This window comes from Pteronotus mesoamericanus, unplaced genomic scaffold (assembly GCF_021234165.1).
Source record: "Pteronotus mesoamericanus isolate MK-2021 breed Mesoamerican mustached bat unplaced genomic scaffold, CSHL_Meso_final contig_25, whole genome shotgun sequence".
Lineage (NCBI taxonomy): Eukaryota > Metazoa > Chordata > Mammalia > Chiroptera > Mormoopidae > Pteronotus > Pteronotus mesoamericanus.
Window position 1 is genome coordinate 15,202,467 of NW_026555105.1, and position 20,034 is coordinate 15,222,500.

At 37.4% G+C, this 20,034-nt stretch overlaps 1 protein-coding gene and 1 pseudogene across 6 annotated transcripts in view; both read right to left on the minus strand.

The window, feature by feature from the left end:
- The window catches only part of RALGAPB (Ral GTPase activating protein non-catalytic subunit beta), an 84,715-nt gene that overhangs the window by 36,029 nt on the left and 28,652 nt on the right, over window positions 1–20,034 (minus strand). For 3 of the 6 annotated variants that reach the window (XM_054573758.1, XM_054573760.1, XM_054573764.1), the window contains 12 exons: window positions 19,913–20,034; window positions 18,018–18,166; window positions 17,675–17,891; window positions 15,408–15,443; window positions 14,002–14,203; window positions 11,028–11,195; window positions 10,372–10,486; window positions 9,848–9,995; window positions 8,634–8,698; window positions 7,279–7,408; window positions 5,219–5,352; window positions 337–519 (listed from right to left, as the gene is read on the minus strand). The exon at window positions 19,913–20,034 is cut by the window's right edge and continues 57 nt beyond it. In XM_054573758.1, coding sequence (XP_054429733.1) covers window positions 337–519; window positions 5,219–5,352; window positions 7,279–7,408; window positions 8,634–8,698; window positions 9,848–9,995; window positions 10,372–10,486; window positions 11,028–11,195; window positions 14,002–14,203; window positions 15,408–15,443; window positions 17,675–17,891; window positions 18,018–18,166; window positions 19,913–20,034 — 1,669 coding nt within the window. The remainder of the gene's footprint in view (window positions 1–336; window positions 520–5,218; window positions 5,353–7,278; window positions 7,409–8,633; window positions 8,699–9,847; window positions 9,996–10,371; window positions 10,487–11,027; window positions 11,196–14,001; window positions 14,204–15,407; window positions 15,444–17,674; window positions 17,892–18,017; window positions 18,167–19,912) is intronic. The other 3 variants (XM_054573761.1, XM_054573763.1, XM_054573762.1) reach the window with 3 other exon arrangements.
- On the minus strand, window positions 2,149–2,881 carry LOC129070710 (40S ribosomal protein S3-like; annotated as a pseudogene).

Here is a 20,034-nt window from a genome sequence, read left to right on the forward strand (position 1 = left end):
AGCCTAGATATCTATGCCTCCACAAAAGCAGAGAAACATGTATGAAATGAAATTTTAGATACAATCAACTTTTACAAACCAGCCTTGCTCTAGGTTGGCAGCCTGGCTATCAACTGCCCTTCTTGGTTTGGTAATGAGTTAATCTGCAACCAAATATAAGCACGACAGTTTTTGAATTGTGCTCAAAAGGACAAGTGTTCTACTCATATAAAACAAGTGCATTCAGTTTAAAGTATGCAATATAGTCTTTAAATTTAGATATTTTCTTTTTAATAATTTCTTTTAAAAGACATTTTACCACTATATATTTTGTTTCTATTTGGTGTGTAAACTAACCTTTTCATCAAGCATGTCAGGATGCTCTGTCAGCCAGACACAGAGACACTGAAAAGCTGCCACTATCATGGAGTGCAGGTCCCGGGAGTGAAAAGGAGCTGGCCGACTACACTGGTACACAATGTAGCTGCACACGGAACTGATGGCTCGCTTTCGATCTCCTAAATCAACCATCACCTTCACCTGAGTATATTCGTATGGGGAACAGTTAGCCAGGAACCATTATACCAAATCAAAGCATCTGCACTGAGGTCCAGCCTTTCTGAGAATATATATATATACACATACAACCATACATATACATATACCACAGGGCATCTTGCTTTTAAAACATTTATATAGAAAATCAGAGTATTTCAGAGGTATTATAATACTTTACATAAAAACAGAGGGCATTTTGAAACCATAAAATAGTATTTTGTTTTAGCATACTTTTTCATTCCCTAAAACCTAAACTCTTGGGATGCACCTGCTTATCATTGCCAGAAATAAAAAAAATAGCTGGCAATGGAATATATGCACATTTTTTAAGTCCCGTGAAATGAACCCCACAGTGATGCTCTCTCTAGGGGCTACTCAGTTCTGTGCAGCTATTCACAGGTATAATTAATATAGAGCAAACTATACATATTTACAGTGTACAATTTGATAAATTTTGGCCTATGTATACACCTGCAAGCTATCACCACAATCAAGGCAGTGGGCATATCTATCACCCCAAAAATCTTCTTATGCCACTTCTAAATCCTTCCTCACACTCCCTTTTCCCCCTTCCCTAGGTTACTGCTGATCTGCTGTCCCTATAGGTTAACTTGCATTTTCTAGAGTTTTATATAAACACAATCAAACAATATCATACTCCTGTGAGGGGAGGGGGTGCCTTCTTTTACTAAGCATAATTATTTTGAGACTTATCCACATTTTTGTGTGTATCAAATGTTCACCCCTTTTTACTGCTGAGTAGCACCCCACTGTATGGCCGAACACGATTTATCCAGCCACCTGTTAATGGACATCGGGTTGTTTCTAGACCTGGGTTTTACAAATAAGGCTGCTATGAACATTTGTGTGCAAGTCTTTGTATGGCTGTATGTTCTCTTATCTCCTAGTAGTAGAGTGATTGGGTCATGTGAGAAATGTATGTTTAACTGTTTAAGGAACTTCCAAACTGTTTTCTAAAATGGTTGCCCCATTTAACATTCCTTGCAACAGTGTATGGGACTTCCAGTTCCTTCAAATCTTCACCAACATTTGGTATGGTCTGTCTTTTCAATTTTAGCCACCCTAATAGGTATGGAGTGGTAACTCATTGTGGTTTTAATTGCATTTCCTTAAAAACTAATGATATTGAACATGTCTTCATGTGCTTATTTGTTTTCTGTATGTTTTCTTTGGTATTTGAATCTTTTCCCCAAATTTTAATTGGGCTGTCTGTTGTATTAATGAGGATTATTGTTGTTGTTATTGTCTTTTCAAAAAATCTTTGCCTAAGTATACATTCATTGGTCTGAGATAGAGGAAGGGAGGGAGGGAGGGGAAGGGGGAGGAAAGAGGAGGGGAAGGGCAGGGGGAGAGAGAGCGACAGAGAGAGAGAAATAGCAATGTTAGAAACATTGATTGGTTGCCTCCTGTACGTGCCCAGACTGGGGACCAAACCCACAACAAAGGTATGTACACGGACAATAAACCAAACCCCCACCTTTCAGTGCATGGGAGAAGGCTCCAACCAATCAAGACACACTAGCCAGGGCTGTCTTGCCATTTTAAAAGATTCTATTAAAGGTCTTTACAAAGCAACAGCCAGACTATCCAGATCCAGCTATCAAGAAGACCCTGTTATGTAGTAGGGACTGGCTAGAACATGGCAGTCAGCTCTGGCTTCCTAACTTTATGTCCTCAGATATAGTGGATAGCATTTTCTCTTTAGGGCCCACAATGCTCATGTGGTCAGAAAGGGGCTTCTTAGGGCCTCTCTTAGCACTTGGGTCCTAGGACAGCATGATCTTCACTTAGATGCCCGCACACCCTATCTGAGCAGCACATGGCACATAGTGGTACTAATATAGTTAAAAGGGACCCCACTGTGGATCATCGGACCATCCACAAACTTCATGGATCCAGCCCTCTGCCCTTGGAGTTTCCCTGACCCAGTGACCTTGTAGCCACCCTTGGCCCCACTCTCCATGGTGAATTGCAGCATCCCACAGCAGGCTCTCCACACGGCCAAGCCCTCCTGGCAGTTTGTAATGCAGACTCTGTCTGTACATGGCACACAGACCTCTTGTGGCCACCCTTTCAGCATAAAACTCTACACAGCCCTCAGGGAGGCCAAACTTCTAAACTACATCAGTCAATTCCTGGTTCTGCTGGTCCTTCTCACCAAGAACATTCTGCATCCTAGAGGCTACAGTAGTGATTTCTCTCCTGGTTGATGGATCTCAACTCCAGCCATCTTCAGCAAGCCTCTGAGTGAGAACTCATTCAGTTTAGCTCCAAAAATGCCATCCATGACAAATTTCCTCTTTTCGGAAATTTGTACCACCATATTGTTACTGTGCACCACCAAAATGAAAGGCTATGACTAAGTTTTGACAGTTCTCCATATAATCTGGATATAGTTTGTAAAGATTTTCTCTCAATCTGTGACTCATTATCTCATGCTCCATTTTTTGAAAAACAGTAATTTATTAATTTTAGTTAAGTCAAATTTAATAGTTTGATCTTCTATGGTATAAGAAATCTTTGTATAAACCAAGTCTTCATATAAATAAAGACTTTCTTCCATTCTAGAAGTTTTACAGTTTAGGTTTTAAATTTAGGGTTACAATCCTTTTTGAGTTAGTTTTTGTACATAGTGCAAGGTATGAATCACAGTTCGTGTGTGTGTGTGTGTGTGTGTGTGTAAATAAAAACAGCGGATTGTTCCAGCACTGTTTGTTGAAAAGACTATCCTTTCTCCTTTGAATTACCATTGCACCTTTGTCAAAAGTCAGACGTTCATGTATATGTGCATCTATTTTTGGACTCCCTATACTATTCCAGTGATCAATTTGTCCAACCCTATTCCAATACCAGACCATTTTGATTACTGTAGCTTTATGGTAAGTCTTGAAATCAGGTAGTGTTGCCCTTTATGAGTTGTTAGACAGGTCCAGAGCAGCACTCCATCTAGGGCTAATTATTCCTTACTAATGAGAGTGTCTGACCCGCATAGGAAACAGTACCTAGCCCTCAAAGACAGTGTGATCCTGAAAGTTTTATGAATGGCTATCCTTACTTTCTGCATCTGTAACTGCTCCTCCAAAAACTATGGACATTACACCTATCCCTGAGAATCTCTGAAGCAAGCTCTAAGTGGTGGTAAGAATACCTCAGGGCCCTGGCCAGGTAGAATGTTGTCCTGATACACCAAGGTCACAGGTTTGATCCCCAGCAAGGGCACATACAAGAACCAACTAATGAATTCATAAATAAGTGGAATAACAAATCGATGTCTGTCTGTCTCTCCCTCATCTATCAATCAATTAAAGAAAAAGAACATTTTGGGTTTTCTAGCCTATTTCATCTCTTAGGACTCTGATAAGTCACAGCATCTGCTCACCTGTCTCCACAACTGTAAAACAAGGACTTGAACTTTACCACCTCAGACAGTACCACCTTATGTGTATATATCACCTTTTTGTTCACAGAGTGCTTTACATATTGCATTGCATTGCATTGCATTGCATTTGATCCTCACAAAACCAGATATTAATCCTGCCTATTTCACATGTAAGAAAACATTTAGATGATAGTGATGATGTGGAGAAACTAAAACCCCTGTACATCACTGGTGAGAATGTAAAGTAATTCAGTCACTGTGGAAAACAGTTTGGCAGCTCAAAAAGTTACATATAGAATTACCATATAACCCAGCAATTCAACTACCAGGTACATACCCAACCGAACTAAAAATTGGTATTCAAACAAATGAAGGCAGACACATGTTCATAGCAGCACTACTCACAATAGGTCAAATGCGCATCAACAAATCAATAAACAGACAAATTGGTGTTTAATGTAATGGAATATTATTCAGCCATAAAGGAAATGAAATTTTGACAGAGTCTATAATGCAAATGAACCTCAAAAACATGTTAAATGAAAGAAGCCAGGCACAAAAGGCCATAGATTATATGATTTAATTTATATGAAGTATCCAGAATAGGTAAATCCATAGAGACAAAATGCCGATTGGTGATCATTAGGGATTGTGGGGAGGGGAGACCAGAAAGCAACCACTTAATGAGTATGAATTTTCTTCCTGGGGTGATGAAAATGTTTTGAAACTAGACAGAAGTGGTAGTTGTACAACACTGTAAATGTACTAATAGCTGCCAAATGATTCACTTAAAAATAGTTAATTTTGTGTTCTGTAAATTTCACCTCAATAAGAAAAATACTTACAGAAGTGCAAATGGCCACCCAGTTCTAAGATTCCACAAAACTGAGTAACAGCTGTGAAAAGGATTTAAAAGTATAGCCAATTTTCACTTATCTCTGATAATGGAAGATGGAAGAGTCACAGATAGTCCCAAATGGCATATTTTAGGATAATTACCCTTCCTTTACCAAATCTGTATTTGTTTATTAAAATTAGATGATCCTATAATGGCACAAAATGTCATGCTAAAAACTTAAAATGTTATGAAAGAATACAAAGTCAAAAAAAGTGAAGTTCATTTTGTAAAATTTCTCTTGGAGGCTCACTTTTGCATACTTTAATATAAACTACGTTTGAGTATAAACCAATCCTGTGATACCCACACCAAGAGGTCAGAGATACATACACAAAGCAATAGTCCAAGGCGCTGGACTGAAATTAAAAAACTGTCATTCTCACCTTTGCCAGGCCAGAGAGGAGCTCTAGAGCTGCCAGTGATATGCTCATGTCTGGCCGCCACTGGGAGTTGAGTCTTTGGGTGACGAGATGAATGCTGCGAATCAGTAGCCCAGCAGCTGAATCTGTATTAAGAGCTAGGATATAACCCCAATGCCACATCCCACAGGGAGGGAAAACAACTAAGCATTAGTAACGAGAAGCACAGCGTTCCACCAGGCACAGACCACAGCAGCCACAGTGAGCACGACGGGCACCCACACGGTGCTATGCTCCCCACCCCACTGGCCTGAGCATCAAGCCTGACTGAACAACAGTGCACAGGGCACGCACACTGGACCAGAGCAGCGTCTAGCTCCCAGTTCAGGAATTTTCATATAGACATCCACTGGGATTTGGCAATTCAGTATCATTCTTATAACAACGTAAATTTTTACATTTCTAAATTAACTCATAGAGAGTTACATTTTCACAAAAACAATGAAATTCTATCAATTATTCCCTTGGAATTTTATATGGAGGAAGGAATTCAAATCTCCTCAGATGCTGGGAATTATCCTAAAGCATATACTGAAATTATTTTCAGGGGTTAAACCATCAGAAGTCACATGCATTGCTTTTTAAACATATTTTAACATTTAAGTCTCCAAGACTACTTTAATTCTTCTAAAAAAATTAAATAATCAAGTCATTGTGTTTTTATTTGGCCTCCAATTCTATAATTAAAAGTAACGACTACTTAGTGAGTAATAAATAAGGACAAATTAAATGAAATTTATAAAGGAAGCTTTAGCGACATTATACCTGTCGGTCCTATCAGAAAGAGGGCAGTGACAACAGAAAAAGGAATGATCATTAAAGAGACATTCATGCAACACTAACACAAATCTGGATTTCTTAGTAAAAAATATTTTATGACATTAAAAGCAGACCTCACTAACACGAATTCAAAATGCTGAAACAAACAATTATCACTTCAAACATTTATATTAGAACACATACAATAAAATGCAACAATTTCTGCAGTTTGAAAGTATTTTAGAAAGCATGAAAAATAAATAAATTTTCACCTAACTATACTTAAACCCATGAACATAACAAGACAACAATTTAAATAACTTTATAAATGCAATATTTAAATGTGTTGAATATCCACATAATGACCTTATGTGTCTGACGTGCTCAAGGATACTTATAATTAAAAAATTAAATGTACCTCTAAGCATCTAAATTTCATTTCAATCTAGTTGGATAAACACAGGCTCAACCAGGGGCATCCAACTCACAGCCAGCGGACCGCATGAAGCCCACAATGGCTAGGACTGCAGCCCAACACAAAGTCATAAACTCACTTAAAACATTTTAAGATTTTTTTGTTTTCATTAGTGTCTGTGTATTTAATATGTGGCCCAAAACAACTCTTCTTCTTCCAGTGTGGCCCAGAGACATCAAAATGTTGGACACCCCATGCTATTATTTGTGTATAAAAACATAAATGCACCCAAAAACTGAAAGAACTATAAAGTAATTAATTGCCCAGGGTAAAGGATGTCATTTAATCGGGTGTTCTTCTGGCTAATGTTTCCTTATTCTTACTTAAAATTTGTAACTGAAAAATCTAACCAGATATATAGAAAGGCATAGAGGTTTTAAGCTCAAAGAGATTCTCCTGCGGGTTTCCGTCTCATGCATTTCCCACCACCCATCCTTATCACACTGCAGTAACTGATGTACTGGCTGGCTCTGCCATTACATGGTGATGTAGAATCCACATCCTATTTGACTCTATTACCAGCACCTGGTACAGAATCCAGAAATGTTTCCTAACCACTCATTATAATCATTTATAAAACCTATCAAGAATCTACTAAAAGTTGCTTATAAGATTTATTTTCATTTTCTTACTCTTTTACACTAATAGCCTCTCTATTCTACTTAAATACATTTTAAAAATTATGGTCATTAAAATTGTATTAAAAATGTTTTGCTTATTTGTTTTGTGTATCTGGGCATTAGAACTTATTCTATAAACTTTGGATTTCAAAAAAACAAACATGGCTTACCATAATCTCTTAGGAGAGCTTGAGCAGGTCTTTCACTATCAGGAGTTGTGGGCTCTGTGCTTCCACCACTTGCTGAACTAATACCACTATTGGTGCGACTATGACTCTTCAGGTTATTTTCTCCACCACCCTAGTCAAATAAAAATGAATCAAATATTTGAGGGCTACCTCTGTAGTATACTAGTATAAATAGAAGTCAATCATTAAAAGCCATGTTGATAAAATGTAGCGTGTCAACTAAACAGCACAAATACACAAGTAAAAATTGACAAGGGATAAAAACTACTGCAGTGTTTTTGCACGACACTGTCTAATAGAGGGTTATGAAGGGTTGGATGATTATAGGTGCCCACTTTGGGGTCTTCTTTGCTGCTGTTTACAAAAGGCCAGCCAAGGACCTTTTCCATCTTCACTAGCTAGTAACTCTGGATCCTTAAAGAAACACCCTAGTGCCTCCCAAGCAAAACTTCAAAACAGGAATGCAATCTTAAAAAAACAAAACACAAATAATAGTAACTCTCAAATGTAGTTATATCACAAAACACAAACAATAAAATACGATGGTTAATATAAAGATTAACTCCTACACACACACACACACACACACACACACACACACACACACGTTAACAAAAGTACCTTTTAAAGATTTCCCTCATTTTTTCCCCATGTAAATACAATTTGATATATCCAGATCAGTTGATTATCATCACATACCTACTGGGACATGAATATAATTTCCTTAAAAATAACAGGATCATCCATCCTACATCCATCACTCCAGTATATTCCATTAATTTTCCACTCCCCTACCTCTACTCCAAGTATGGGAATCACGTATCTTGGAGACAGAAGCGGGGAGCACTAGGAGTCTCTGGGAAGCTTTTTTGATTTAGAAGCATTGGTGCTTTGGGGGACTTTCAAACTTTGATCTAGAGGGCCTAGAAAGAGCTGATGAGATGAAAAAGAGTAAACTGGTGCTTACTGACAGCCAGCACTAGATCTACTAAGGATGGAAGAAATGATGGAGTAGGGAGCTTTTTCCAGACTCTTCAAGTCAGTTCACCAATGCAGCAAAAAAGAGCTTTAAGTAGACACTGTCCAAGAATAAAGACTGTGTTTAGCTGGACTTTCTTTTATGCAGTATCTCTCAGCAACCTAATGTATACCTGATGAGGTGCTGAAAGGTAAGAAGCCTCACAATAACTGATATTTTAAAATAGAAACCTTCTGCATCAATAAGCTGAGTTCATCAACAAATGCCTTTAAAAATCATGAGGGCGGACATTTTGGAATAAAATTTACTTAAAATCAGAAGTTGATCTCTAACAGATTCCATGTGGTATATGTCTTACCATCTCCATTTGGCAACCAATGGCTTCTAAAAGTGCTGAATCTTGAACAATATTTAACATTGCTCCTGCAAGAGCAAAAAAAAAAAAAAAAAAAAAGGGGCATTTTACTTAAATACATGATAAGAATACTAAAATGGCTGAATTAACTCAATTAATAGCAGAGATATGATTTTAGCTGAGTATTCCTGAAACTGCCATAAAGTCACCAATAAATCTATGGACTGACCAGAAAAGATACTTTTAAAAAATGCCCTAATTCAGATCTGCCCCCAAAGTTTTAAAACCACATTTTTCTAAAATAAATTTGGCAGTCTCATAAAATAAACTTGAAGGTCAAACTTTGCTTTATATAAAAACATGATCATTATCAGATATTTTTGAATTGGTATTAAAGACCAACCATTAATATCTCAATTTCAGGGCTTGCCCATGGCTGCATATTCTGAAGGGAGCTTGTGTTTATTATCAAGGAACTCATAGCCCTAGAAAAGGCTATAACGGAAACAACATAGTGAGCCTACCACACTGCTCCTCATCCAAATGGGAAAGCACTCTTCTCTGCAACGGAAAAAGACAGGAAAGACACAGCTCTGCCAATCTATGGCAAGAGTGCCAATTGATTCTTCCTTGGAATGTACTAGGGAACCCTTCCGAACAAGGATAAAGCAAAACTAAATAAATCTATCAACCATAGAAATTATATGATTTCAAGTGATATGCTATCTGAATAACTAAAAACACTACAACTTGGAGGCTCTCTCAGATCGAGATTTAACCCCTGCTCCTTCAACTCCTCTCTAAAATGAAAGGATTTACCTATTCCCATCTATTCCACCTTCTCACTGCATAACATACTATCCTTCCTGAGCACCTATTCCAATCACTACTGCCATCACCAATTCTTTAGCCATCATTTCCTCCCCTGGAATGAAAAAATTCTTCAAATCCTGCTCTACAATATCCACTTTAACTTCTACTTCCCCCTATGAAGTCTTCCTTACTCTTTGTTTCTTTTCTCACAATACTAAAGACACTCAGCATGACATGCAAGCAGCACTACCTTCCGCTGTTACCTGACTACTTTGTGAAGGTATTCCAATTTCTGCACTGAGACTTGCTAAAGAATAAATGACACACTGACACCTCCCTCATTAGCATGTCTGGGGTCAAAAATATCTGGGTTTTCACTTACAAAAAAATGTATGAACACAAACCTAAAATCATTTGAGTGTTGTTGGGGTCCGTTTCCGTTTGCAAGGCACCTATTAGTATATTCACAAGTCTCAACTTCAGGGACAAAAATGTTACTGGTTTATCATAAGAAGAGCTGTCATCATTACTAAACTTTCCTTCCAGAACCACCTATGGAAGAAACAAATAATATTCAACATTGATTGCTATGGTACACTATGCCCATGTAGGAACTGATACCGTGGACATAAAACAGGTAAGTCTGACAAGAAAGGCTTTCAATTTGACCAGTATTAGACTGTGCTAAGTCTGTCACTAATTCAACAACACATGTTATCAGATGTCACTAGCCTATTACCACTTGAAATGGTAAGCCACGCATGCTGGCTGACTAACAGAAGAAATTTCCACAGTTCATCAATTTTGTTGATTCACTTGAAATACTTATAAAAATGGTTTTAAAATCTCCTATTCCATCTTTAAAAGACAATGATTTGAATTAGCACACAAACAGAATATAGAAAGGAAAATTTTAATAAAGCATTACCTCAGATTTGACTGTGCCAAAGTGATGAGGGAGGGGCAACAAAGAAAGTAGGATATTAATGGAAGATCTTCTCAGTTCTGTTGGATTTACATAGCTTTTGAATTTGGAGAGTTCTCTGCCAAAAAAAAAATTGCTATTAGTATTTCCAAACTAAAGTATGTTTTTAGCTATTGCCCAATATACATTATGCCAATTTTTCACAGTACAAGCACTAGGTTTGGTTTCATAAAGAATGCAGTAACTGCTTTCCAGTGAATTTATATTCTGTAGTGTGTGTGTGTGTGTGTGTGTGTATGTGAGAGAGAGAGACAGAGAGAGAGAGAGAGAAACTGCTGTTATGGAATAAAATTAAGAGTTCAATCAACTGACTGACTGGCTGATTTTAAATGTAAGTCCTACTCTACAAAATTACATCCTCTAGGTTAAGGTTGCTCTTACCCCTCCAAACAAGGCCAAGAAAGATTCAACACACCCATAGCCAAATCAGAATTGGAGGAGCTCTGGGTCTGGACATTCTATACTCATTTAATATGCCCTGAGTCCCCTTGGCCTAGAAAGACAACTGGAGAGGATAAACTAGGAAACTGGGGAGGAACCACCAAAACAGACCAGGCCAAACCCAACAAGTGATATGCTAATACAGAATGACAGCTTACCTGTCAGGCAAAATGGTTTCAAGAGCTGAAATAAAGTAAGGAACCACAACATCAATCCCTTTCAAGTCACAGCAGAACAAAGGAGGGGAGTTTAGAATAACGCTGGCCAAGACAGGATGGCACACATAATCATTTATCTGCAAACCTTGAATTAAAAGCATGTAAAATCTAGGAAAGCAAAAAAAGAAATTTAAACAAACCACTGGTCAATTGTTTCCATAATTATTAATATTTTCTACATACTCATCTGAAAGTCTATTTCCACTCTTCATTATTTCTAACCTTTAAAAGGTATTACTGAAGTTAAAACAACTCAGAATTGGATACACTAAGAACCAAATTATCTTTCCTAATGAAAAGAAAATAAATTCGTGTTTATTATACATTCTTGAAGTTTTAAGCCCTGCAACACAAATTTAGAGATGCCTACAAATGAAGCACCCAAAAGAAAACAAGGCAAATGACTGCAGTAATTATCAATAAAGTGGAGGGATTACTGGGTTGAATTCCATCCACGTCAGTAAAATTTTGCAGCATTGCAAAAATCCTGAAAGAAAAAACAAGTGTTGTCTTTTTCCCTGTGACCCATAATTTCAGGGGAGACAATGGAAGAAAGAAACCTCATTCGACCCTGCATTCATCATGATATGAAGATCACTCTACCTAAGACTCCTCACAAGAATATACCTAGTGTATACCTTACATTGATTATATCTTACTTTTAACCTGCAATCAACTGAATACTCAATCTTCTATCATTCAAGAGCAGTTATACTGGTAGACTTTTCTATAACTCTGTAAGGCACTTTTTTCTTCTTTGCAAAACTCTTCTGCAACAACTTCCCCACCTCATAGGCATTGCTCAGCACATTTCAATCCATCTCTTCTTAGAACTAAACTAAAACCGTGTTAGCAAATAACCAAAGGCCTCTCAATTGCTGAATCTAGAAGACATGTCTAAGTCTCACCTTACTCTGTCTTTTTTAAAGCATTCAAGTCTCTGATTACTCCCTTCTTCTCTTATTCTGACCTCTACAGCTTTTTCCTTTAATAGATCCTCTTACTCTACCTGCCTCCTAATACTGATATTCCTCAGGATGCCAACCTCAGTTATCTAAGCTGTATCTTCCACTAGCCTGGTTTTAAACACTTCTTAAGCCACTGAATATAAGCAAATCAGTCTTTACCAGATACCTCTCACTTAGGTATCTATTAGCTCCAGATCTATTAGCCAAAAGCATATTGGATACCTAAGGGCAAGACATGTCTATAAATGTATTCCAGTACTCCCTATGTACAGTGTCTGGCATAAATATTTGTTGATAAATATCCCAAAGGCATCTCAAGTTCAAAAGGTTCAAAATTAAGCTCATCATTGGCCCCCTCACAAATTTGCTTTTTTGGTTGTCATACTACCATCCATCCAGTCTTATGGACTAGACAGAAAGCTCAAGGTCATAGCCTTCTTCCTAACAGCTGTTGATACCATTTGTGGTATATCTCCAACCAATATTCTCCCTCCAGAGAAATGTACCCCCCACCACACACACAGAGGGTGCCAGCATTCCATGTGATCCTCCCTACAGCCATAACCTCTGTGGTCTACCAACAGCTGATTAATCAGATTCTCTTTCTCAGGAATCTGAAATTAGGATTCAGATATGCTTACTGGCCCTGCTGGTCACCTAGATGAAGGCCATGAAAACTGACAACTTAGAATACTGCAGTTTAAGAAAATGATCTCAAAGAACAATGAAGCAGTTCTGGAAAACCATGAAGACAGAAAAACCAGAAAGGAAGAAAGCCTACTCTGGTCCTTAACCGCTTCCTAGACCCTGGTTTCTACCCTTCATGAGGCCCCGTGGCATATTCTGACCTTCGAATGTATTAAATAACATTAGTTTTTCATAACTGATTCCCTTTTGCTTGAGAGGGTTTTCTGTTACTTAAAACCAAGAGCATAGTAAGATACCCCTGATTAGTTCCCTGAATGTGTCATTCTGTGTCATTCATCTATATGCTTCTGCACTTTGTTCCCTCTGATAGTCTAATCTTCTCTCCTGAGAACATAGCAGGTACAAAGACACCTGACTGCTCTAGTTGACATTAACATGACTTCAGCAGCTGTGTGAATTAGTCGAGAAGGGCAACAAAAACAGGAAGCCATTATAAGTTAATTTCAGAAAAAAGTGAAAGGCCTAAAGTATCATGGTGGGGGACAAAGTGGACAGATTAGAAAGAAGGTTAAGTAGCAGAAAGGGAGGGGCTGGATGAACAATTAACGATAGAGACGGAGAGAAGTGGAGTGTAAAATGACTCCTAGTTTCTGACACGAGTCCCTAACTGAATGGATGGCAGAGCCATTCACAAAGATTGGCTGAAGTCATAAATTTGGATAAGATGACCCTACCCAACTTGCTATGTACTACCCATCCTTTGTAAGCCCAGCACAGTCATTTGACCCTCTGTAACTCTCTCCTGAACCGCAGGGTAAGTGTATGCTGCTTCTTCCTCTGAATGCCCACAGCACTTATCTGTGCCTCTCTCTTACCAGCTTCCTATTACTACTGGATCATTGTCAAGTTTGTACACGGTTTTGCTCACTTCAGAAAATAAGCTCCCTAGAGACAGGATTTACAGGTTATATTTATGAACCATCTATGGTGTCTAATACCATGCTAAAAATTTATTTAAAATTAGTATAATCCTTCTAAATCTCTTCATAATTAGTAAGTCAAATAAAATAGAATAAATAATAGCTCCAAAATAAAAAGATCTTAAGGATCTTTACCAAATCTAATAAGGCAAGGAAAATGGAAGAATTCAAGCAAAAATTTCGATTACTTACAGACATCTGCAGGTATTTCAAACCAACATTTACTTATCAATTCAACCTGCCAACCCATGCTATAATACAGTTTCACTATGCAAACTATATAAATGAAAAAATAAACAAAACAAAAAATTCTAAGACCTGGATAAATAAGCTGGTAGAATCTCTTCTCCAGTCTTCTTGCTACAAAAAATCCTACACAGTGTCCCACAAGCCTCAGCTCTTCCTGCTTCATAGTTATCAGGAAATTCACTTGCATCAAACATAGGATTGGAAACCATGGTGTCTGTGGACATTTGTGACCCTTTCCGTCGAAACTCCATGCTAGCTTGTGTTGTAATGGCTGGGGAGAGAAAAGGAGGGTTTTATTATATTTGTCAATACACAAATAGGCTCATGGGACCCTGGACACAAAGATCAAATGTTGGTGTCATTAAATAGCTACTTGAATAGGATCCAATAATTCTTTTGTTTAGCAACTGTATTTTACTTTTTTTAAAGGGCTCTCTGAAATCTTCTTGGAAAATGAGTACCAACTAATTTACAGTGGTATTGTCAGTTTAACAAAGTCTACAAGAAGTATTTTCCAACTGCATTTTTGATCAGCAGAATACATTTGTATATATCTGTAGTCATATACAGATATATAACCAATTTGGCTTTTCTATTATTCATTCTGTTTTTAACTTCCCCTATAGAATGATACTTAAACATTAAGAAAAAGAGCCACTGCAATTTCCATATTAACCCAGACGGACATCATTTCTGAATGGGCAATCCCATGCCAGTTTTTATACTTTAGGGAAAGGGCAAGGTAAGGATGAGTAATGGGTAAGGAGGAAGAGAGAGCATTCCCACCACCCACGTAACTCCAAAACACACACCAAAGAATCACCCAACCAAGCAAAATGAAAATGAATTTTAACAACCACAGACAGCAGCTAACTTGAGGTTGATAAATCAGAAAATTGTGTTGGTAAGAGTATCATGGTCATTTGTTGTCACTGAAACAGAAGCCCTTCGAAAGTTGCTTTTATTTTTAACAAAAGATTTCAGACTGTATTGAAAATCACTCTGAAATCTTCTATCACTCTACACAAAATGTTTAAATTATTTTGTAATAGATTTAATAGAATGCAGAGTCGAATATAAATCTTTATGCAACTTCCCATGAGCCATTTTTAGTCCTGAAATAAGCTATCCAGCAATAATACATTTAAAAAACACTACATGCAGAATGCATACAAGTCAAACATTAAATCTGTATAAAAATAAGCTTAAAGCTTTAAAAAAAAAAAGCCAAAACACAGTTAGTGCAAAATCCTGGAATTCATGACATGACCAGACTAGTGTACAGAAATAATGGGACTGATTCAGGCAGATTAATTTGCTTTTGCCAACAATCTTCCCCATTCAAAACACAGAAAAGTATTTTTCTTCCCAAGTGCAAAAACTACAAGAGACAATGACAATCAAATTTTTTAATGGAATTATGAAAAAATAAAAACATGACTGCAATTAAGAGGAAGCTTCTGGTTCCTACTTACAAGATTTATAAGAAAGAAGAATTTGGATAAAAGATGCTGCAAGATAATAGAAATAAATGGAAACAAATCAAAGGACAGCAGTAATTATAAAATACTTTAAAGATGGTGAAATTTTACAATAAGTTAAGAAGCTTTTTAGCTTTTTAAAAGTTAGATTAAAAGCTTTATGATACCACAAGCTAGTTCAAAAACATAGGAAATTGTGCATTCAGATCCAAAATTATAATTTTTGTATCATGCAAAAGAAATGAACAGAGAAAATTACACAACTACAAAAGAATTGAGGTTTTGAACTGCCCATAACGTGCATTAAAATTTTAGTTCATTAACCCTTCCCAGCTCAATGTTAGTTTTACAAAGCACAGTATACTGTCGAGTAAAATCTAAAGCTAATGAGTTCATAGAACCAAACATTCGAAGTTTGAGGTGAACTGCATGGCAGAATTCCTTGATGACAGCCAGTACTTAGAAAACAGACTAACAATGTTAGTATTCCCAAACCTCCCGCCACCCCCGAGACCTTAAAACTGGCACCCAACAGCACTCTAACCCATTCAACTATCTGGACACCTCCTGTCTCCCTGGGTAATGTAACAGCCTTCCTCATCTCTGAACACAAGGAAGGGAAGAGGAGCTTCTATCTTTTCCCCACCAAGGAAAATGTTAAGAGTTAAAAGAATTTGTTGCCTACACATGATTTGAATCTGACTTCTATCTTTTGGCACAAGGGTGAGCAAAGCTGTTACAAAATCCCTAGAGAGCTGGAAGATCTGTAAGTTCCCTTTAAGTAAGCCCACCAAGAAGGCAGCAGATTGAACCATTCTGAATTGAGGGATTTTAGTGTCAACAGCTTGATACCCAGAAGATACACAGTAAGAACTGTATCTCAACAGAAGTAAAGATATGACTGACTCATTCTAGAAAATACAAATAAATATAAATATGATTTCAAAAACTCAAAATATAAAGCATGTGAATATAAGAAAATATAAGCCAAACACAGTTTTTAAGTTTGCATTTTAGTCATAAGTACATTTACTTAACCATCAGTAAAGCACTACAGTTAGAACTCGTAAATAAAAAAGAATATGGAAATGGTAGAATATAGTGTCTGAATATGAACAAAATAAACAAGGGAATCCCTAAACTGAACCATGCAATCTCAAATTAAATTCCTGAAAATGTCTTTATAGTCACAACTTTTCTAAACTATGTAAAATATTTGTAAGAATACCCAAAGTAATTATATGTGTATAATGCTAACAGTTATAGACCTTAGTTTTGAGATGATGCATAACAGATAAGAATGCATGTCTGAAAAGAGAGCAAAGATCCTTGCGACTATTAGTTTTCTCTTTCGAATTAACATTCTCCCTAGAGATGTACAAACTAATGTAATTAGGCCTCCTTTCACCTCAAGCTATTTCCAACCCCAGTGGAAAAGTGCTTTCTTACCAAACAACCAATACACTGATTAATGCATACAGCACAGTGCCTGCCTGGCACAGAGTAATTTGGTTCAATAAATGATAGCCATTATTGTTATTCGTCTCTGTAAGACATCATAAATAATCCTCCTTCAGTATTCTCTGCACTACCCCACCCTCCCATCCTGCACCCTATGCAGTTACTTCCAAATATAATGGTAAGATGACAAAAATAAGTCAGATTTTACTTAGATGGTTTCATTTCTGTAATAAAGTCTAAATAAAGATGTCAGGGTTGAGCTATTAATTGTCCACCAGTCTTATTTAGTTTCAGAACAAGTGGTATTTTTGAAAGTGTACCCTTGATATAAAAGTTCTCTAGACTAAAATCTGAGAGGTTAGTCTTCTGTAAAGGAGAAGTTTTCTGATATCTGTATGTACTAATGAGTGAATGGCTGTCAAAATCTAAGAAAACACTTCTTGTGAATAAATTTCTGGTTAAAATCTTTATTCCTGAGATCAGTACTATTATCCTGGCTGACATGAAGGGAACTTCCAGGTCACCTACTAAAAGGAATTTGATTGAACAAAAAAATAGCTAACCTAAAGTATGTCTAATAAAACCAGACAAAAGTCAAACCTCACAGAACAAACATAAAAAGGACAGGTAGCAAAAACGTCCAAAATTCTGTTACTTTAGCTGGAAGGGGTTAAGCACAAGACATTGCTTCGTCAGAGACAAAGTATTTTAAGGTACATATTAATCTTGCAGGTAGGAAAGACTAAAAAGAAAAAAAAAGGAAAGAAAAAATGGTAACAAATTTCTTGAGCAATATTTACCAGTCATGCTGCTGTCTCTGTTTATCCCATTATGAAGTTTACAGTGAACAAATGCTGCATCAAATAACCATGATCCAAAGAGATTCAAGATGCTGTTAACCTTTGGTCTTCGAGGGGCAGGCAATGGCCGGGGTTCTGAACTAGTCTGATTTGGACTTGACAGAGGAGAAGTGGAGGATGTCTGGTGTTGAACTTTTGATGCGTGGGCAGTACTAACCTATTAGGACACAAGAATATATCCACACTAATGAAAAGTTTGAGAAAACAGCACGATTTTTTTAAAAGGATGGCAGATTGAAAAGCCAACATTATACAGCATAATAATGGTGATGAAAACTCTTACTGTGCTCGTCTTCATGGTGGCCTTATTCACAGTAACAGCCCGGTGCCTTCGGTTATGTGGTGGCGTGGTGCTGACAGCAGCGCTTTGAGGCATACTTAATCTATTCACGGGTGTTGGAGGAGCACTGTCTGATCGGGGTCTAGAAATGCCTTTAAAAAAAGACAAATGGAATTATTCTTCACAGTTCAAAGTATGTTCAGAAAATCTTCCTCAAGTAACACCAGTGAATGCTCTGTAGAGACTATGGCAGAGACTGCTGGTATCCTCCCAATATCCATTCACCCTCCCTTCCTGAGTTACAGGACACAAATTTTAGCTGGCCATGGCTACCCAGAATAAACAGCTTCATTTTTTAAGCCCCTCTTACAGCTAGATGTGGCTATGTTCTGACCATAGAAAAGTGGGTGGGGTCAGGTGGACAGTCCAGGGAATCTCCTTAAAAGGACCAATAAGGTGTAGACTCTTCCTCCTTCATAATTCCTGAACAGAATAGCTGGAACTCATTCAACCATCAGGGCCCACGGGCGACTGCACAAAGGATGGAGAGTCACAAGATGAAGGTATCTTGGGTCTCTTAACAATGGTGGAACTGCTACAGCAGCCCTGTAATGCCTAGTCCTTGGGCTTAACATATGTGTAAGTAAATTATCTGTTTCAACCAGATATTTTTGGTTGTTATGTGGCAGTTGAACTTAATTTGAACTAATACAGAGGTTAGCAAAAGTAGGTTTATAGTCATGAGTACACAAAACAGAGTTTATTCTTATATTATTTATTATTGTATTATTTATTTGTATTAAAACTATAAACCTAGTTTTGCCTACCCTGTATATTACCCACATAATATGAGGGGGGGACCCATAAAAACCCGGAATTATCTCCTGGAGGGCAGGCCTCTTGTAGTACAGGCTTCCCCCACTAGGTGAGTGTTCTAGGAACCTATATGTATCAGCGTACCAGCTGGCATTGTTGTAAGAGGCTGGGTTTGGCTTAGGTGAATTTTTTTTAAGACACTCTCAAGTCATTTACCCATGTCATGATGGGTGATTTAAAATCGCACCTGCTCACAGAGCCTGCAGAGTATTCAGCAGTTTTTGACCAAAAACGGCACAAACCCTATGCCCCAACCTCCCGATTCATGCGATTTTGCCTGAAGTGACATTTTTCTGTTTTCCTGTATGAAAAAAGTCCTCAAAGGGAAACATTCTGCCAATGTGGAAGGGGTGAAACAAAATACGGAAGAAGAACTAAGAGACACCAAAATCGACAAGTTCAAAAACTGTTTTGAGCAGTGGAAAAGAACTGTCTTGATAGGTGTATCGCGTCAAATGGAGAGTACTTTGAAGGTGACTGAGGTTTAAACAAATTTAAGAGAAAATATACAACTTCTCATAAATAAATTCCGGGGGTTTTTTGGGGACCCCCTCGTATGCTAACAAGTACACACAACACATGCTTTAGAAAACGATACATATTTAAATACCATGCCTTTTGACAGGTAAAAATAATTCTGACTTTTCTTATTCCTAAAATGTAAAAAAAAAGTTTAAAACAGTAGTTCACAAAAGGTGTAACTTGTCTCCTAATGATACCTAATGCATTCGAATCTGTATTTTCTTGGATTACTAGTGAGAATGAACACTGTCCTTGTTTGCAAATCTTTTATTCATATCCCTTTTCCATTTATCTACCAGGTCTTACTCTTTTTCTTAGCGCTGTTTGGTCTATTTATAAAAGGACAACAAAACCTTCTAGCTATTACATATGTCGCAAATAATTTTTCCTAGTTTGTTATTCATCATCAAATCTGTTCATCTTTTTCTTTGGCCTTTCAAAATAGTTTCTAAAACTAGACTCTAGAGTTATCTACATCTAGCAGCATACACAAAACTCACCTAAGAATGCATCCACCAGACAGCTGATTCCACGCATGGCACGAAAAAATATTTGAGGCAGATGTTTAAGGCAGGGATACTGATTCAATTCCTGTGGCATTCCACTCACATTCAAGAACTGT